Source organism: Brugia malayi (assembly GCF_000002995.4).
Source record: "Brugia malayi strain FR3 genome assembly, contig: Bm_v4_Chr1_scaffold_001, whole genome shotgun sequence".
Taxonomy (NCBI): Eukaryota; Metazoa; Nematoda; class Chromadorea; order Rhabditida; family Onchocercidae; genus Brugia; species Brugia malayi.
Genome location: NW_025062475.1, coordinates 14,370,571 through 14,388,709, shown reverse-complemented (window position 1 = coordinate 14,388,709; position 18,139 = coordinate 14,370,571). Strand labels below are relative to the sequence as shown.

Here is an 18,139-nt window from a genome sequence, read left to right as displayed (position 1 = left end):
ATTGTTGAAATATTAGATGGAATATTAATTAGGTAATGAGTGAGAATGAGAAGATTATTAATGTCACATTCAACGACACATACAATCAGTGGATTAATTTGCCTGTCATGCAGGATCTGTCACTACAATTTGATTTGTATTGTGCTTTTTGATGCATACACAATCCTGTATTAATTTTTATCCTCTCTCATTTTGCTCTCGAAATTACTTTCTTCTGTATGATATGCAATAATCTCGAGAATACATCCTTTTACCATTCATTTCTCTTAGTTTTTAATTTAGATTTTATCATGATTGATATCGGATTTGTTTCAAAATTCAGAATTTTGTTATGGTAACTATCAAACTTATCTATCTTACAATATTAGCATTACAGACAATTAATTCTCTAACTGAACATAAAGGGATTTCTTTAAGCATTGCTTTTGATGCTTAATCAATAAAATTTAATTACTTTGAATTATCTCTTCGCTTTTCTTTTCAGTCTTTCTAAAATTATAGAACTGAAAAAATAAATATGTTCCTGAAAATTCAACAAACTACTACTCACTTTGTAGTGAAGCGTTTATTTATGCTTGAATATCATCTGCTTTAAAAGGAAAAAGATGGAATGAAATTGTTTTGAAATTTAAAAATTCATTATAACTATCACTTGAAGGCAAGACTGAAATTGAAATTTTCAATGAAAGCTTTACCATAAACAATAGCTTATAGGCTTAGGAATTTTGATGAGATTCAAGGAGTTGATGAATCAGTAGGATATTTTTTTTATCCCTAAAATTAAAAAGTAATTCATACAGTATACATATATACATATATATATATATATCCAGTTGAATCATTCGTTTTGCATTTTAATTTGTTATTGATTTCAAGAGAATTAAAAAGACAAAAAAAAAGAGGATGAAATCCAGAGGGAATGATAGAAAATGTAGACAGCTGCTTGCTACAAAATAAAACGAAAAATTGGAATTGAAATTGAAAAAAAAAAAAGAAAAAAAATGACTGATAATAATTCAATGGTTATTGCAAAAAGAAAAGAGGAAAAAAAAAGGAGATAAAATTTGTTGGAAAGAAAACAAAATTTTTATATTTAGCTAACAAATAAATTTAAACTTTAATGAAAGAAATATTTAATACAATAATTAAAAAAAAAAGAAAAAAGGCAAAGAGATAAATTTGTAATCTTAAAATTATTTTTTCTATTCATTAATAAAAGTATGAGAAAAAGGAAAATGTTAAAATGCTAAAAATATTTCTTCGTTTTTTTTTTTTTTTTCTCTACCGCAAATTAAAAATGTGAAAGAATGAAATGATATCATTTTGTGGCAAAAATTTTGTCGTCATTTACACTTTTCATCAGGTTTGATAGTATGTATAACTGTGTGTGTTTGTGTCTTATCAAAATGATTTTATTCATTGTAATTGTTTTATAATCATTAATCATTGTTACACTTTGAAGTATTATCAAAAATATTATTCTAAAATTTTTAACACTAATTAGTCTTATTTATAAGCCTAATGAAATTCGAAAATTAGCTTAATTTGCACTCTAGAAGAATTAGCATATTATTTTAATATATCTTAAATTTTAATTTTGAGATCTAATTAGCGAAATTTATTAAAGAATTTTTTATTATATTTAATTAGCAAAAAGCAAAATTTTTATTATATCTAAGTAGCGAAAAAATTTATTATTTATTTTATAATAACATATTTTATTTTAAAATTTTCGTTTCTTCAATAGGAAAAGTTGCATCATATGACTGGTTAGATATAATTAATTATTGTTGTTTAAACGAGCATAAAAAACTTATTTATTAATTCAATTTTAAATTCTTTCGCCTACTATAAAATTCTTATTTTTTTGTTTCAAAAAATTTTTTCACTTTTTTTATTTTTTTACTTTCTCGAAGAATATATAATTGAATAAAAAGTTAAATCTTTTTTTTTTCCTTGGAAACTAAAATTACTTCAGAACAATCCTAGCTAATCCTATTAATAAAAAATAGGATTAGCTAGGATTGTCTGAAGTAAATTTAAAATTGATCAAAAATTTAATTCTAAAGCTATATCCTATTAATTTTATTCCAGTTAAAAAGAAAAAAAGAATTGAATTAATGACTAATGATGAGAAAAAAAAAAGAAAAAGAAAAATTATCAAATTTTTACAGAAATAGAATATCCAACTTATGAAATGAAATTTGATAAAATTAATATAATAAACGAAATCTTTCTGAGCCATCTAATAATTATTATTTATTTTTAATTCATTTCATTTTATATTTATAAATTAATTCACAATTGATTTCATATTTGATTTTTCTTTTTTCTTCAATTTTATCATTTCCTTCTCTTTTTTTTTCTCTCTCTCTCCCTCTCTTTCCCTCTCTCTCTCCCTCTCTCTCTCGAAACTTTCCTCTCATTTTATAAAAATCAATTTAATCCAAAAATAAAGCCAAAGAAGCACCAAGCCAAACCATTGCTTGGCATTTTCTTTTGCCTAAGAAGCGCAATTTATCCATCAATATCACACTCAAGAACAGTGTGTGTGTGACATTTTTCAATAGCAAATAAATAGAGGTAAAGAAGAGATGTGACAGAGAGAAAGGGAGAGAGAGAGGGAGAGAGAGAGAGAGAGAAATAATGAGGAATTTATTTGAGGTGAATAATTTCTTATTCGTTGCATTTTATATCTTTTTTTTTTACTTTCTTATATTGCCAACTTATCATTTAGTACAAAACCATATAAACGTTTTTTTTTTTTTTTTTCTTTACTTTTATTAAAAAAAATATATATATTAAATTATTTGTTTAGTAAAAAATAAATTCTTTTTAAAAAATTGTTATTATTCATTTTCAATTTAAAATTAGTTTTATTTTATTTAACATTCATAAAATTGTTATATATTAGCATGCAATCATTTTCAAATTCATACTTTATTACTAATTCACTTTTTTTTTTCTCCTTTTTTCAGTTTTCTAATAATTAAATGTTTTTTTTTTTTTTAACAAAGGAAATTAGTTAATTAAACAATTAGCATTTAAAATTTTCTCAGTGATTTTTGAAATTATAATAAAAAAATATATGTTACTATTTGCTGAAAGATAATTTAATATAACTTTTTTTCTTTATTGAATATCTCTAATATTTGATTATATTTAATTAAACTCTAATTAAACGACTAATTTATTTAGAAAAAAAAGAAAAAATTTTAGAGAAAAAAAAAAGTTATTATTAATTAGTTTTCCAAAATTAAAATTTAAATGCAATATTTATTTTATGAAAATTAAATTCCACGATATTAATTAAAATTTAACATTTGTATGTAGAAGTGCTACTCTCGACTAAATCCATTCTTTGATAAATGATTTCATTTGTTGTTAAATTTTGATCATCAAATTACTCCTCCTTTTATTCATCTTTTTCTACTTTTACTTATGAATTGATATTATTCATTCGATAACTATTTCCTATTTTTCCTCATTTTTATTTTTACTCTTTCTCTTTCTCTTTCTCTCTCGGGAATGATGAATATTTGTCTGTTTGTGGAAAAAAAAAATTTAAAAAAAATGAAAAAAAAAACTGGAAGTATTTTCTCGATGCAAAAAGTCATACATAATTTATAATATTTCTTTTCATTCTTTCTTTCTATTTTTTTACATTCTTTTCTCAAACACATAACAGTTTTATTTATTTATTTATTTAATTTTCTATTTTCTATTTTTTTTTTTTGAAAAAAAAGAACGAAAAATAAATTGAAATTTTTCATTTTTTTTTTTTGAAACAGAATTTTTCAAATCAAATGATTGACATTTTGTTGCAATGTTATAACAAATTGATAACAATGCTATAACAATTAGATTATCAAATGCAGTAAAATTTTCTTAGTTTTTTCTTTTTCTTTTCTTTTCTTCTCCTCTTTTCCTATTTCTTTCTTCTTTTTTTTTTTTTTTTTTTTTTTTTGTTTTGTTTTTTGTTTATTGATTATTTAATATAAATGAATGAAATAAGAAAACAAAAAGGAGTAAATAAAAAAAAGAAATGATAAAAATAAGTTAATTCGTTTAATTATAATAAACAAATTAGCAATAATTGTTAGTAAATTAATGATTTTTTTTCTTTTTTTCTCTTTCTCTCTCTCTTTCTCTCTCTCCCATCCTTTCTTTTTACGATTTCTTCCTTTTAATTTGTTTTTTTTTTTTTTTTTTTTGAAAGATTTCTATCTGATAATAGACGATGACACATAAATATGCTCCGATGAAGTTACTTTCACTTAAAAATATTTTGTTGAATAAATTTTCGCTAAAAGTGCTTCTTCCACTTTCTCTTCTCTTTCTTCCGTTTCTCTCTCTCTCCCTCTCTCTCTCTCTCTCTTGCTTCTTCTATGGAGAGATAATTTGCATCTATTTTAAAGCACATTTTTAAATTTCTTTCGTTTTTTTTTCTTTCCTTTTTTTCACTATCTAAGACTTAAAAGATGGAAAAAGACTTATCAAAATTTAATTATTATTATTATTAATTAAATTATTCTTTCTAAATTTATTTATTTTTAATCCTTTGTAGTTATCATATTACCTTCTCTAAACAATTATTGCTAATTTCCTACTTTTTTACTTTTTCAATTCAATATAATATAGAATTTATTTATTAGATCTAGCTAATTTCATGTTAAAGCATAAAATAATTGATTTTATACTAAAGTATAGAATAAATAATTTCATTTTATGGTATGAGATAACTTATTTCATGTAAATTTTAACATAAAATATAAGTTATCTAGTAAAAATTAAGTTATCTAGTAAGAAAGAAAAACAATTTGTCTAACTGATAAGTATGCTATTTGCCTTATCAATCCGTAATACAACTGATAATGCACTATCAATTAAATATCGTTACATTAATAAAATTAAGATTGTTGTTTAAAAAATTTACTAAAAAAAAAAATTGTTTATATATAATATAAAGAAAGACTTAAGATTAGCTTCGAGATAAACCGAAGTATAATTGTGCTATGAAATTTAAGCTAAATCATTTACGTAAATTGAAGAAAGTTAGATTTATATGCATCAAATGAAATATGTAATAGCAATTAGCTAATTCATATTAGTTTAGATGTTAGCTAATTGTTATAATTAGCTAATTTATATTAGCTAATTGTCAGTTTAAAAAAATATTAGCTAATTGCTAGTACTTAAATTAACACAGTCAATTATTTATTTTCAATAATGAATTAACATTACAATTTAATCATACGGAAGCTTAATTTTTCCATCCACATTTACACTTTCAGGTTATATATTCTTCTGGAAAATTAACCGGATATCGGTTCAGATAACCGGATGATGGAAATTTTATAGTACTGATAATATTTTAAGTGAAGCAATATAATCTGATTGAAAATATAAGATTAATAGAAGTGATAAAAATTTATTGTGAAGAAATTTTTGAAAAAGCTTACAATGTTTTGAAATTTTGAAGATTTTTTTTTCTTTTTGATGATGTCAAAGGTTAAATTTTTCAAAAAAAAAACATCGAAATTAAAGAAATAAAAATTTTCAGAATTATTACACTTTTTTGTCGCATTATTATATTATGCATATACGAAGAAAAAAAAAAAAAGAGAAATTAATGTCAAATAATTTTGCTTAATCTTTGCATACATTAAACATTATTGAAAATATTAAAATTGAAATTTTGAAATTATATATTTTTTCAATTAATTAAAATTTTTTACCAACCGAATTGTTTATTTCATTACTGCTGTGATTATTTAGTCCTCTTATATGCAACCTTGATGATAAGGATGATGATAATGATAACGATTATGCTGATAAAGATAATAATGATAACGATTATGTTGATAATGATGATGATTATACCATATCCGTTACTCACATAACTATAAAATTTTTTATTTGTTTAAGCTAAGTTATTCAATTCTAGTCTAAAAAAAGTAGTCAAGTATGTGAGTAAGTAACTAGGTAAGTAACTAAGGAAGTAAGTAACTAAGTAAGTAAGTGTTAAATATTTTATTCAATCATATGTATCTTTCATGTCCTTTTTTAACTAAATTTCCAATATGATGAAACATGCACATATTCTAATCGATACGTTTTTGAAATGCACCACATTAAATTATTGAAAAAAATTTTAATCATACGAAATATTTCCTTTCTATTCCTCTCTCTCTCTCCCTCTCTCTCTCTCTCTCTCTCTCTCTACTAAATATTAGTCATTGTTATAGGTTCATTACTCAGTTCATTTGATTTGCTATTTTTTTTTCCTCTTTTTGTCTAATTTTTAGTTATTTGCTTCATCTTTTTTAATTAAAATTTTAGATTACAGCATCCTTTTTCTTCCTTTCTTCTTTTCTTTGTGATTTCTCTTAAAGAATTAATAAAAATAGAAATAATTAATGATAGAAGATGAGTAATACTTAAAAATATATTTAGCATTTAATTAAAGTTCTTTTCTCTCAAATATTTATTCACTAAATTGTCATTATTGTTCACATATAGGAGATTGATAATATCATATCATAGTGTGCTACATCTTATCAATTTCTATTTTTTTTTTCTAAAATAGATACTTTATATTATGTGTTACATTACTTTGAAGTATTTCACAAAATAAATTAATTTATGTTCATTAATTGTAGATCAGTTGATTGTTTTGCAGTGATATATAATAATAATAATATGTGACACTTTTTCCACTTATTCATTCGTTCACGTTTATTCATTCATTCGTTCACGTTTATTCATTCATTCGTTCACGTTTATTCATTCATTCGTTCACGTTTATTCATTCATTCGTTCACGTTTATTCATTCATTCGTTCATGTTTATTCATTCATTCGTTCACGTTTATTCATTCATTCGTTCACGTTTATTCATTCATTCGTTCACGTTTATTCATTCATTCGTTCACGTTTATTCATTCATTCGTTCACGTTTATTCATTCATTCGTTCATGTTTATTCATTCATTCGTTCACGTTTATTCATTCATTCGTTCACGTTTATTCATTCATTCGTTCACGTTTATTCATTCATTCGTTCATGTTTATTCATTCATTCGTTCACGTTTATTCATTCATTCGTTCACGTTTATTCATTCATTCGTTCACGTTTATTCATTCATTCGTTCACGTTTATTCATTCATTCGTCCACGTTCCCCCATTCAATCCATCAATTCATAGTACTTTTCTCAGAGATCCAAAACTCTGCTACATTTAATTATTTCATTCTTTTCTTCATTCCTATTTCTATCTATAACAAAATTATTCCCTTTTATATTACTTTTCTTATCAAACGATCAACTAATCATATACCTCATGCTCTCTCTCTCTCTCTCTTTTTATGAGAGAGAGAGAGAGTGAAGGAGATATTTCTACCCATTCCCGGAAATAACAAATTTGTCATTTCAAACTTTACAGAATGTATACTGAAAGAGGATATTTTTGATCAAATTAAATTTCATTCAATAAAACAAACAAAAAAAAAAAAAAGAAGAGAATAGCAAAGAGGGAGACAGCAAGAGAGAGAGAGAGAGAGAGAGTGAATGAACAAAAAGATGTGCAAAAATGGGGTGAAGAAAGAGAGTATTGTTAATAATGACACTTTGATAATTGTGGTTGAAAAAAAAAGCAAAAAGGATTGGTAAATAAATTTGCATTTTAGAATTTGTTTTTTTTTTTTCCCATATAAATGACAACCAATTGAGTTAAATTTCTCCTTTTTTTCTCTCTCCCTCTCTCTCCCTCTCTCTCTCTCTTTGTTATAGTTATTTTATGATTAGAAGTCTTAGTTGAAGTGAAAGTGATTAAAAGAAGAGAAATAACAATGAAAATATTACTATCGCAATTTACTTTATTTATTTATAAGTCAAATTTCTCTTTTCTTTTCTTATCGATCGATTGATCTATCTCTTAAATAAAAGAGACAGATCAATCGATCGATGAATAGATCGATTCATTGATCGACTGATAAAACTGATACTTGTCTGAGTTTCAAGCAACATTCTTAATTATCATTTCTTTTTAGATTGATATATTTGTCTTCCATTTTTCCTTTCTTTTCACTTACTTTCGTTTTTTTTTTTTTTTTTTTTTTTTTCATTTTGTTTTATTGCTTTATACTTTTAGATTATATGAAAGACTTGACAAAGAGATAAGAAAGATATAAGCAATTATTTAAATACTAACTTTTCAAACTATTATTATTTCTTCTTTCTTTCTCTTCCTCTTTCCCTTTCTCTCTTTGTTTTCTCTTCCTTCCTCTCCTTTCCCCTCTCTCTCTCTTTTCCCTATAAAAATGTATTGTGTCATTAATTTATTGTTAATTATTTTTTGTTATTGTTATTGTTATCAATAATGTTTATTATTATTATTATTATTATTGTCTTCATGTTTTTACTTCATTACTAGTCTTACATTCCCATTAGCTATCACTAATCAGTAATGATAATAATCAAATATCAAATTACTTAATCAATTCTACTTTTCCAATTATTAATTTAATAGCATTCATTAAACATATGTGCATCGATTAGCTATATTAAGAAAGCTAATTAAATTTTTTAAATTATGAAAAAAATGAATGATATGATATGATATGATCATAATGTATTAATCATTATTACTAATTCTATCTCCTCAATCAATAAATTTTGTAAAGAAATTTTATTTCCGATATGATTATAGCAGTGTGTGTTATTTACTCTCAAACATTACAATATTAATTGCTTTTTAGGGAAGGATTAATTCAAATGGGAAATGTTTAATATTGAAAGAATTTCTCTCATCAAATAATGCAATGATTATGAAAGGAAAGAGAAAGAGAGATAATAATGATAATAACAATAATTAATATTAATAATAAATAATTATAAAACAAAAAAAAAAAAAAAATGAATGAAATTTGCCAAAATAATTTATTTTTTCTCCTCAAATTATAAATAATTTCACTATACATTTATTTTATTGCTTTTATTTTTAATTCATTGTTTAGTGTTTTTCATTCTTTTCTAATAATTTAATGTTTAACTTTTTCTTTTCTTTTTTTTTTAAATTATTTAAATATATATGTAATGATGTATTATTATTTAGAACAAATATATTCATTTTAGTGACACCGTTGACCTCATTTTTGACATTTTCTATCCCAATCGTTGGATTCTTCAATCTTTTCTTCTTTTTTTTTTTCTCTCTCTCTCTCTCCTTTCCTCTCTCCCTCCTTCCCTCCCTATCTCTCTCTTTTATGATAAAATTTTTCAAACATAATCTTTTATAGTTTATTAATTACTACTATAATCTTTACTGATTACTGATATATGTAAATATGATTATGCAATTAAAATTTAAATTCATTCCAGAAATATGGTCAAATTGAGATAAAAGAAGATAGAAGGACGAGAAAATGGATGGATAATAGTTGATTGTATCATTATTAAATTACTAGAATTTCTAGTATTTGTACTGAAAAAGCTGAAAGCAACGATGAAATCTTGAATTTGGCATATTTCATCGTAAAATATATTTTATCGCTATTTCTCTATTTGCTAGTTGTACTCTAATTTGAATTTGATTATAATTTGATTCGTCATCTGTCATTAGCAAAATTCATTCAATTATGCATATTGGTGATTTGAAACGAGCAGTAGAAGATGTTGTACTACGACCAGATGATAATCGTCTTAGTGAAATGGAGAAACGTTCCACAATTGCTGCACTTGATCTATGTCAGGTAATTATTATTATTTGTTTTTTATTAATTCATTTACATATAAATATTAAAATAAAAAAAAAAGCACTAGAAAAATCTTTAGTTAAATATTAAAAAAAAAAAAAAAAAAAATCTTTTCTTTATCTATCTTCTATATTTCTTTATCTATTTAATTCATTTACATATAAATATTTGTATTTATTTCTCTCTCTCTCTTTTTTTTTTTAAATATGTTTGATAAAATTTTTTATTATATTTGATGAAATAAAATAAATAAAATTCATTTTATAATACATATGTACTAACAATTTATCATTAAAATTAAAGTATAATTTATTAAAAATTTTCAGTTAGGACAAATACAACAAACTCTTCCATGTATTTCAACATCAAATCAAAATGAAATACAACAACAACAACAACAACAACAACAACAACAACAACAACAACAACAACAACAACAGCAACAACAACAACAACAAATTGCTACAACTCTTACATCATCTTCATATAGCGGTGAAATGCTTACAAGTTCAACGGAAAGTACTTGTAGTACTTCAATAACAACTTCTAGTGGCCATATTTTAGGAGCTGCACCATTAAGCATGAGTACATCACTTGATACTATGGTTAATCTTTCATTTTTTTTTCTCTCCCTTTCTCTCTCTCTCTCTCTCTCTTTCCTCTTTTTTTCTCCCATTTTTTGTATATTTTTGTTTACCTGTTAATTAAAAGAATTATTAATCAAAATCAAAAAAGAAACATTTAAAATAGATTATTATCAACAATTCAATTGCAGTTATAATTTTTAATTTTGATTAATTTCATTGTTATCTAAAGAAAATGCTTGTTAATATTTTTAGGTGCTACGACAAACCTTATCATTTCGACCATCATTAGGCGGTAGTGGCGGTGGCGGTAGTGGTAGTGGTGTATCACGGCGTTCAAGTCGTGTCATTCCACATTACAGTCATAGCAAGCGAAAACGTTCAAATTCAGTTTCATCATGTATGAATAAAAGGTTTCTTTTTATTGAATTCATTAATTTCATTGGTGTAAGAATTAATTTGTAATTATTTCTTTAAAGCGATTTAAAATTTCAGAAGTTACTTTGATACTTTCTTTCTTGATTTATCCAACAAATGGCATGAGACAATTTAGAAATAAATTAAAAGATTTCTCTAAAGTAATAATATTTTATTACTTTAAAATATCATTTTGCATCTTTTATTACTTATTTACATTTTTTTTTCTTTTTATCTTGCTTTCTGAAATATCAGTTTAAACATATGATAGCAAGTAATTTAACTTTTCATCTTTCACTAGTCAAACTTGTCATCTGTTTGACAATCATAACTAAAATCTTTCATTTGATAACTTGTAAGCATAACAGAATAAGTTATATGAATATTGTTTGATTTTGTAAACAGTTTAAAAGTCTAAGTATTCTTATTGTTATTTAGATTTTAGAAACATCTACTGAAGATATATTTCATAAATTATATTCATATTTCATTTGATATTCTCATTTTTGTTTGTTTATTTTTTTTTTTCTCTTTTCTTTTCTGCTATTTTAATGCTAAAAAAAAAAGTGTGACATTTTAGTTTTTTAACACAACATGGCATAGCAAGTACAGCAGGTATCAGTGAGACAACAATCGGTGGTGCATCTGCAATTTCATTACCCCAAACAACTCGACACACACCATTTCGATTCGGTGATTTTGATGAAAATTCATCTTCTGCTACAGGTGGTGATAATCCTGTGATCTCTCACACCATCACGGTAATCATTTTAGCCTAGATTAGCAATTTTATTATCATAATTGACAATTTAATTTAATTAATATACAATAAGTGTATCATTCTCTCTTTTTTTTTGATGTTTCTCTTTTGTATAATTTAATTTTCCTTTTTTTTTTTTAATTCAATATTCACTGATTAATTACATTTTTAGAGTCTTACTGAACCAATTAGCATTCAACAACAACAACAACAGCTATTGTTATCTGAAGAATGGACAAGAATATGTAATGAAAGAGGAAATGATGATCCAAATCGACAGCAATCCAATAAATTTGAAGGTTTTGTTTCATTTTTTTTTTCTTTTTACTTCATTTTTATTCTATTTTAATTTTGAAATTATAATCTTAAATTTGCTAATTTTATACTTAGTTTATTAATTTATATTACAATTAAAATAGAAGCATAGATTGAATTCTGTTTAATCCAAAAATTCATAAAAACATTCATAAACAATATCTAATCCTTTAAATATATTTACAAAATTTGTTACTATTATTTGCTTCCTTTATTTTTGATATTGCATATATGTTTTATTTTATGCCATGTTATTAGACAATAATTAATTTATAATAGCTATGAAAGTTTAAAGTAATTTTCAAAAAAAAAAAAAACTTGATGACAAGTTATGCTATCTGATTTTCTTTTTTTTAATCTATATACTTAAATATAATGCATAAAATTTAAAAAAAAAGAAATTATTTTATAACATTTCCAAAAATGAAACTTTTGTAATGAAATTCAGTCATAAATAGGATTTTGATAACTGAACTATTTTTGATAAAATTATTTTTCACTATTTCATCGTACTATGTAATAATAATAATAAAGTAAACCGAATGGATATGGTTTAGTTCATTTTAAAAGTAATTTAGTTCAAATCTACTAACTGCAATAGTATTTTAAAGCATTCTTTTATTGACATATTTATTTTATCAGTATCATAAATTATAATTTTAATAATTTATGTTATTAGTTGAAAAAGAATTTAAATTATTGATTTATGATATATTATCTGATTGATTTATCTTATGCAATAAACAATTCAATTACAATAAAAATCTGACAATGAAAGTTTTTTTTTTTTATTTTTCTTCTACTATATATAAAAAATAAAAACAAATTTTTACAGATATAATAGCAAATAAACAAAAGATAAACAATAATTGTGCACCAAAATTATTTCCTGTAAGCTCATTTACTGCATTTCGTGAAGCACATAAAGCTTACGATTCGGAGGATAATGAAGAACAGATGGAATGTGATTAAAATATTTGCTGTATATAGAATAATGTACATTTCATTGCTTCTTAATGCTTTCAATTTACATTTAAAATTATGGTTAGTTTTATAAAATTATTTTCTTTTTTTTTTTTTTTTTTCAAAATTTTCTTTTTCTTTTTCATTCTTTCTCTTTTTTTTTTTCATTTTTAAGATTAGAAAATTGAATTTTCCCTTTTATTTTGTGTGTATTATTTTAGAAATATATTTGATGAAAAAAAAAAGATTTAAAAAAAAAAGAGGGAGAGAAAAATGTTTTATATTTTTAAAAAAAAGCATAATAATAAGCGAAGCATTTTCTTTCTCAATGAGTAAATTTGATTTCAAAATGATGAAATAATATTTTGCAAATATTGCATAATTGACTATTTGTGTCTACTTTTGTTTTGTTTTGTTTTGTTTTAATTTTTTTTTTTTTAAAGAAATTGCGGACAGATTTTTCTCATTAATAGTAAGTATTTTTTGTAAATTGATATCGTTTGTTTAATAACATATGGCTTTTTATTTTTAATAATTCTGAGAAATTACAAATAGTTAAAAATTGGATTTTCTTTTTTAGAAAAAGAAAAGTTCGAAAAAAAAAAAAAAGAGTAACTGCATTCGTCTAGAAAATATCATCTTATAGTAGCATCATAAGTAAAAGTTATCATTTAAATGGATAGGAAATTTTAAATTTAATTATTTACTTTTCATTTTTTATTTTCATCTAAGGGCATATATATATATTTGCTGATATTTTTGTAAAAGCTTTCATTGCTTTCTTCCGTTTATATTCCAAATTATTATATATTTGATATTTCATTCAATCTTTCATATATTCTGTTAACATGCATATGCATGTGCATGTGCATGTGCGTCTGCGCGTATGCATGTATCTTTAATGTAATATTTTTCTTGTATGATAATATAAATCACTGTAAGTTACAGTGAATATTTCAAAATGACACATATTGTGTTAGCATAAGATCTCCATAAATACTTTTTAACTAATAATAGTTTGATCAGTAAAGATAAAAAAAAAAAAAAAACGTTTTTATTGCTTACCGATACATTCAACATTTTTAAACATATATTTGCTCACCGATATACTCAACATTTTTAATAGTATATAATAATAATAATCAATAGTAAAACGACGATGATTAATATCAATATCATAAATGCAATCACTTGGCTCATTTTGTTTAAGCATAATCATCTCTATCTGTCTACTATTAAATGTAAGCATTCTGATGATGCTTTAAGTAAAGTCAAATTGACAATAATTTGCTGAAATATAATCAAAATTCATCTTTACAATTCTTGAAAGGTTACGAAAAAAAAAAGAGTGATTGCGGTTGTTAATTTTTGATCATGAAAAGATGGATATAATAATAGATAATTCGCATAGACCTGATAAAAGATAATACTTTTATTACCGGCTTATTATATGATGCAATTGCAATTTATTCCTAAACTATACCGATAGATCTTCTGTTATTCTACATTATAATTTGCAATTATAATAGTTTATTTTGATAACGAACTGATTTATTGATTTATTTTAACAAACTCAATAACAAATCAACAATGAACAATTTCTTATTTATATAACAGAAGAAAGAAGTTATCTTGATTCAAATTTAAATGCTTAATTTCATACATTTCATATGTTTATACCAATCAGCATAGCATCACTTCCGTTTATAGTTCTTCTTTCTTTATTCTTCCTTCTTTTGACTGAAATGATACAAAATTTAGCCAAAAAGTTTTCACATTGTTATTTTAAACCATTAATTTTTTCACTTTGAAGTCATCTCATTCTAGCAACGAATCGAAGATCAACAAGCAATCAATAGTCAACTAGGACTTTAAAAAATTTATAAGTTCTTACTTTGAAAGATAAATCTACATCATCTTTCCATTCCTCATTTTCATCCATACTTTGGTTCGAATTCCTTTCTCTCTTATCCTCGCTTAGCTCGTTTTCTTCATCTTTTCTCAACTTCCTTTCATTCTCCAGTTTCGATTCTACTTTTTCTTTCTGACTCGTTTCTGAATCGAAGTTACTTTCGCTTTCTTCATCCTTTTTTTTTATTTCTACCATTTTTTGTTTTTCATTTAAGTTAATCTCTTCTTCTTTCCTCTCATCTTCATTCGAATTTTCTTCCTCTTTCTTGTCCTCTCCTTCTTCCTCTTCCTTCCTCTTCTTTTCTTCTTCACGTTGAAGTTTCTCATCGATTTCCTTCTTCATTTTCTCCTCACCTTTTCTAGTACCATTCAACGTAAGAGCAGCAAATTTCTGAAGTATGATGAATGTTCACATGAAATTAACAATGATTAAAATGTTTTCTCTTTGAATTCAAAAGATTTCCAATGGAAAAAAAAAAAAAAGTGATTTCCATGAAGGAAGAAAACTTTCATAAAAATACATATCTTTTTTTATTGTTTAATTTTATCTTGTTTAAAGATTACCTTAGCTTCTTCAATTGAATCAGTTATAATGATATTGTCATAGACTGTGCTACTGTTTACTTGCCATATCTCAATTCCAACTGCACCGATATCATCGTGTAAATAAAGATTCGGGTCTGATACATAATCTGGATTATCAATTCTAGGATGTATCCATTCTCCCTAAATTTCTTCTTATATTCAAAATCCGAAAACAAATAATTTTGATATTTTATTATCATACAATTATCAGCGGAAGAAAGACAGGAACGAAATACTTGGAAAATAAATTCACTGGAATTTCAAAAATTAACCTTATATGCTGGATTTGCAATCTCTCTTGGTACCCATTCACCTTTGTAATTCGGATTTATCATTCCCGGTGGTTCCCATTCACCATCCCATTCCTCATTCCAATCATCTGGTTTCTTAACATCTAAATTTAATAAAAATTCTGGCTGGTCCCAATCATCTGGTTTTTTATCATCTGGATCAGGTATGAATTCTTCATCGACCCAATCAATTGGCTTATTTACATTTGGATCCTGAAATTGTGTTTTTTTTTTTCGATGCCATCAAATATTACTCAAGAATACTCAAATAAAAATAGAAATAAGAACTGTTTAAATTACTTTAAAAAAAAGAAATTTTAAAATCATTAGCTATATATTTAGAATGTAAGAAAATAAGAAAATTTTGGTAGAATTTGTGAAAGACTTTAAAAGCTCGAAATACTAACCATAATTCGCCGCGGCTTAAGAAAATCGTAGTGATCTTCCAAATCTCCACCAATTCTTTCTTCATAATCAGCAAATATTTGAATGGAATTATTTGGATATAAAATTAAAGTATAAACATGAGATAGCTCATCATCCTGAAATAAATGCAACATTTGGAAAGATTACATGATAATAATTTAAAAGAAAATTATAATTTTGTTCAGACTGAATAAAACTGAAGTTCAAATTTTAAAATTTCTATCTACTTTATAACTATTCATCTTTCTTAGTAATTTTAGTGAGATTTTATTTTTTTTTTTAAAAGAAAAATCCAAACAACATAATTTAAAATTTATACTTATGATGAAAATAAAATAAAAATAATTACAAAGATGGGCAAAAAAGAATTGCAATGATAGTAGGAATTCTTGTAGCGAAATATAGCATGAATTTTTCGTGTATATTTACCACATATATCTGGTCCAAACATAATTTCATATGAAGTTTCACCATTAAACTGCTTCTGATCCAAGTTTGATTTCATTAGCTGAATTGGAATAAATTCATTCTACGATGAAAAAAAAAAAAATGTTTTTTCTGAAATATTGGATTTTCTTTCTTTTTTGTTATATTTCTTATCACTGCATATTTAAATGTATTCTCAAAAATTTCACATCAACACTCAAACAATTACGTTTTCAAATAATACTATTTTCAATTTGTATATATGAATTCTATTCATCTCTACATACACATACAAAATAGTCGGATTATACTATCCCAATATAATTCGATTGTTTCAGATTATTTAATAATTTTCAGAGTTATGAAAATTTTTTATTTAATCAACTTCATTACAATTTTTTTAAGAAAACCGAAGTCGAAATTATTTATAGCCTATGTTTGTGGTAATATTTCTATCAAAAAACATCCAAAAATGCGAACAACGTTACAATTAATGATTTCATAAACATTCAACATTCCTCTTTTACCAGAATATCAAAGCGTAAAAGTAAACAAAACTTACTATACCTTTATATACAGACCACCACAATCATCATCAGGTAGAGTAAATCGTTTTGTTGCATATTGAACAATCAGCAGTTTATCTTTATTTGAAAATTTTGGAAATTTTGCCGAAATAGCATAATTTTTGACATCCTGAAATACGTACACAAATGATTCATACATCTGTAAATATTTATATCTATTTGTTTATTTATTAATATTGCTACTATTAGTAGCAATAATATAATTAAATGCATAAGCAAATACTTCAGTGGTAGTAAGACCAAGGTCCTCCTCTGGATCATTGTAGAATTGACCGTAGGAAAGATTAAATTTTCCGTAGTCATTTCGATATTCAGATAATATCCATCGCTTTTTCCAGCCATCTCCGTCTAAAAATATCTGCTAATATTTGAGCAATGAAAAAATAAAACTTAGCATTAAAAAAGAAATACAACAAGAAATAAACGATATGTATGATTTAGAGTAATCTAGCTTTTTATGTTACATGAAAAAGCTAATCACAGATTTCATCTCGAATTCTATTCAAAAATGAATAAAGAAGTAATCTTTAGGATTATAGCTTACAATCCAATTCAAATGCTATAATCCAAGTTTCCAGTAGAAAACTTCATAATGTTATATTTCATCTCAAGGGAATAAACCTTCAGTTTTTCCTGTTTATCATACAGCTTGCTTAACTGAGATCTATTAAATTTTCCACCTAATATTAATTTGCTTTCATAGTTCTTTAGGTTTAAAAAAAAAATTTTGACAATGAAAAATTATCAAATGTCATATCTTGAAGTAATTTTCACCAATTATTATTAATCCTTATCTTCCGATGAAATTACTCAAGATTTTTTGTCAGACATTTTGATGTTTTTACCAGTAGAAAATTAAAAAGAAAAAGAAAAATGAGAAATCTGGTCAAGAAAAATTTCAGAAACTGTCAAGTCTAGTCAATGCTTAATTTTACTAAAAGAGTTGAGAAGAATTCTATAAGTAAATTAAGTGATAGAAAAATTAATTGCAACCTTTAAATTGTTCTTGGAAATAAATCTTGCTCTTAGCGTAACTGATAATGCATAAAAGCACCACAAATGATAGAGGAGAAGCCATAATTTAAAATTTCATTCACTTACCGTTGCTTAAATCCTTCTAGA

At 24.2% G+C, this 18,139-nt stretch overlaps 2 protein-coding genes across 2 annotated transcripts; one reads left to right on the top strand and one right to left on the bottom strand.

Moving 5' to 3' along the window:
- Positions 1-9,636: 9,636 nt before the first annotated feature.
- On the top strand, positions 9,637-12,801 carry Bm4992 (uncharacterized protein; the record flags this gene model as incomplete). Its single annotated transcript, XM_001896137.2, has 6 exons — positions 9,637-9,750; positions 10,080-10,358; positions 10,593-10,750; positions 11,335-11,515; positions 11,687-11,813; positions 12,665-12,801. The coding sequence occupies 6 exons, from the start codon at positions 9,637-9,639 to the stop codon at positions 12,799-12,801; spliced, it is 996 nt and encodes a 331-aa protein (XP_001896172.1).
- A 1,695-nt stretch (positions 12,802-14,496) lies between these two features.
- On the bottom strand, positions 14,497-18,095 carry Bm433 (Calreticulin family protein; the record flags this gene model as incomplete). The annotated part of the gene is made up of 9 exons (XM_043077865.1): positions 14,497-14,532; positions 14,687-15,094; positions 15,268-15,429; positions 15,561-15,791; positions 15,986-16,120; positions 16,354-16,512; positions 16,998-17,126; positions 17,241-17,365; positions 18,011-18,095. The coding sequence occupies 9 exons, from the start codon at positions 18,093-18,095 to the stop codon at positions 14,497-14,499; spliced, it is 1,470 nt and encodes a 489-aa protein (XP_042933799.1).
- Between the last annotated feature and the right edge of the window lie 44 nt (positions 18,096-18,139).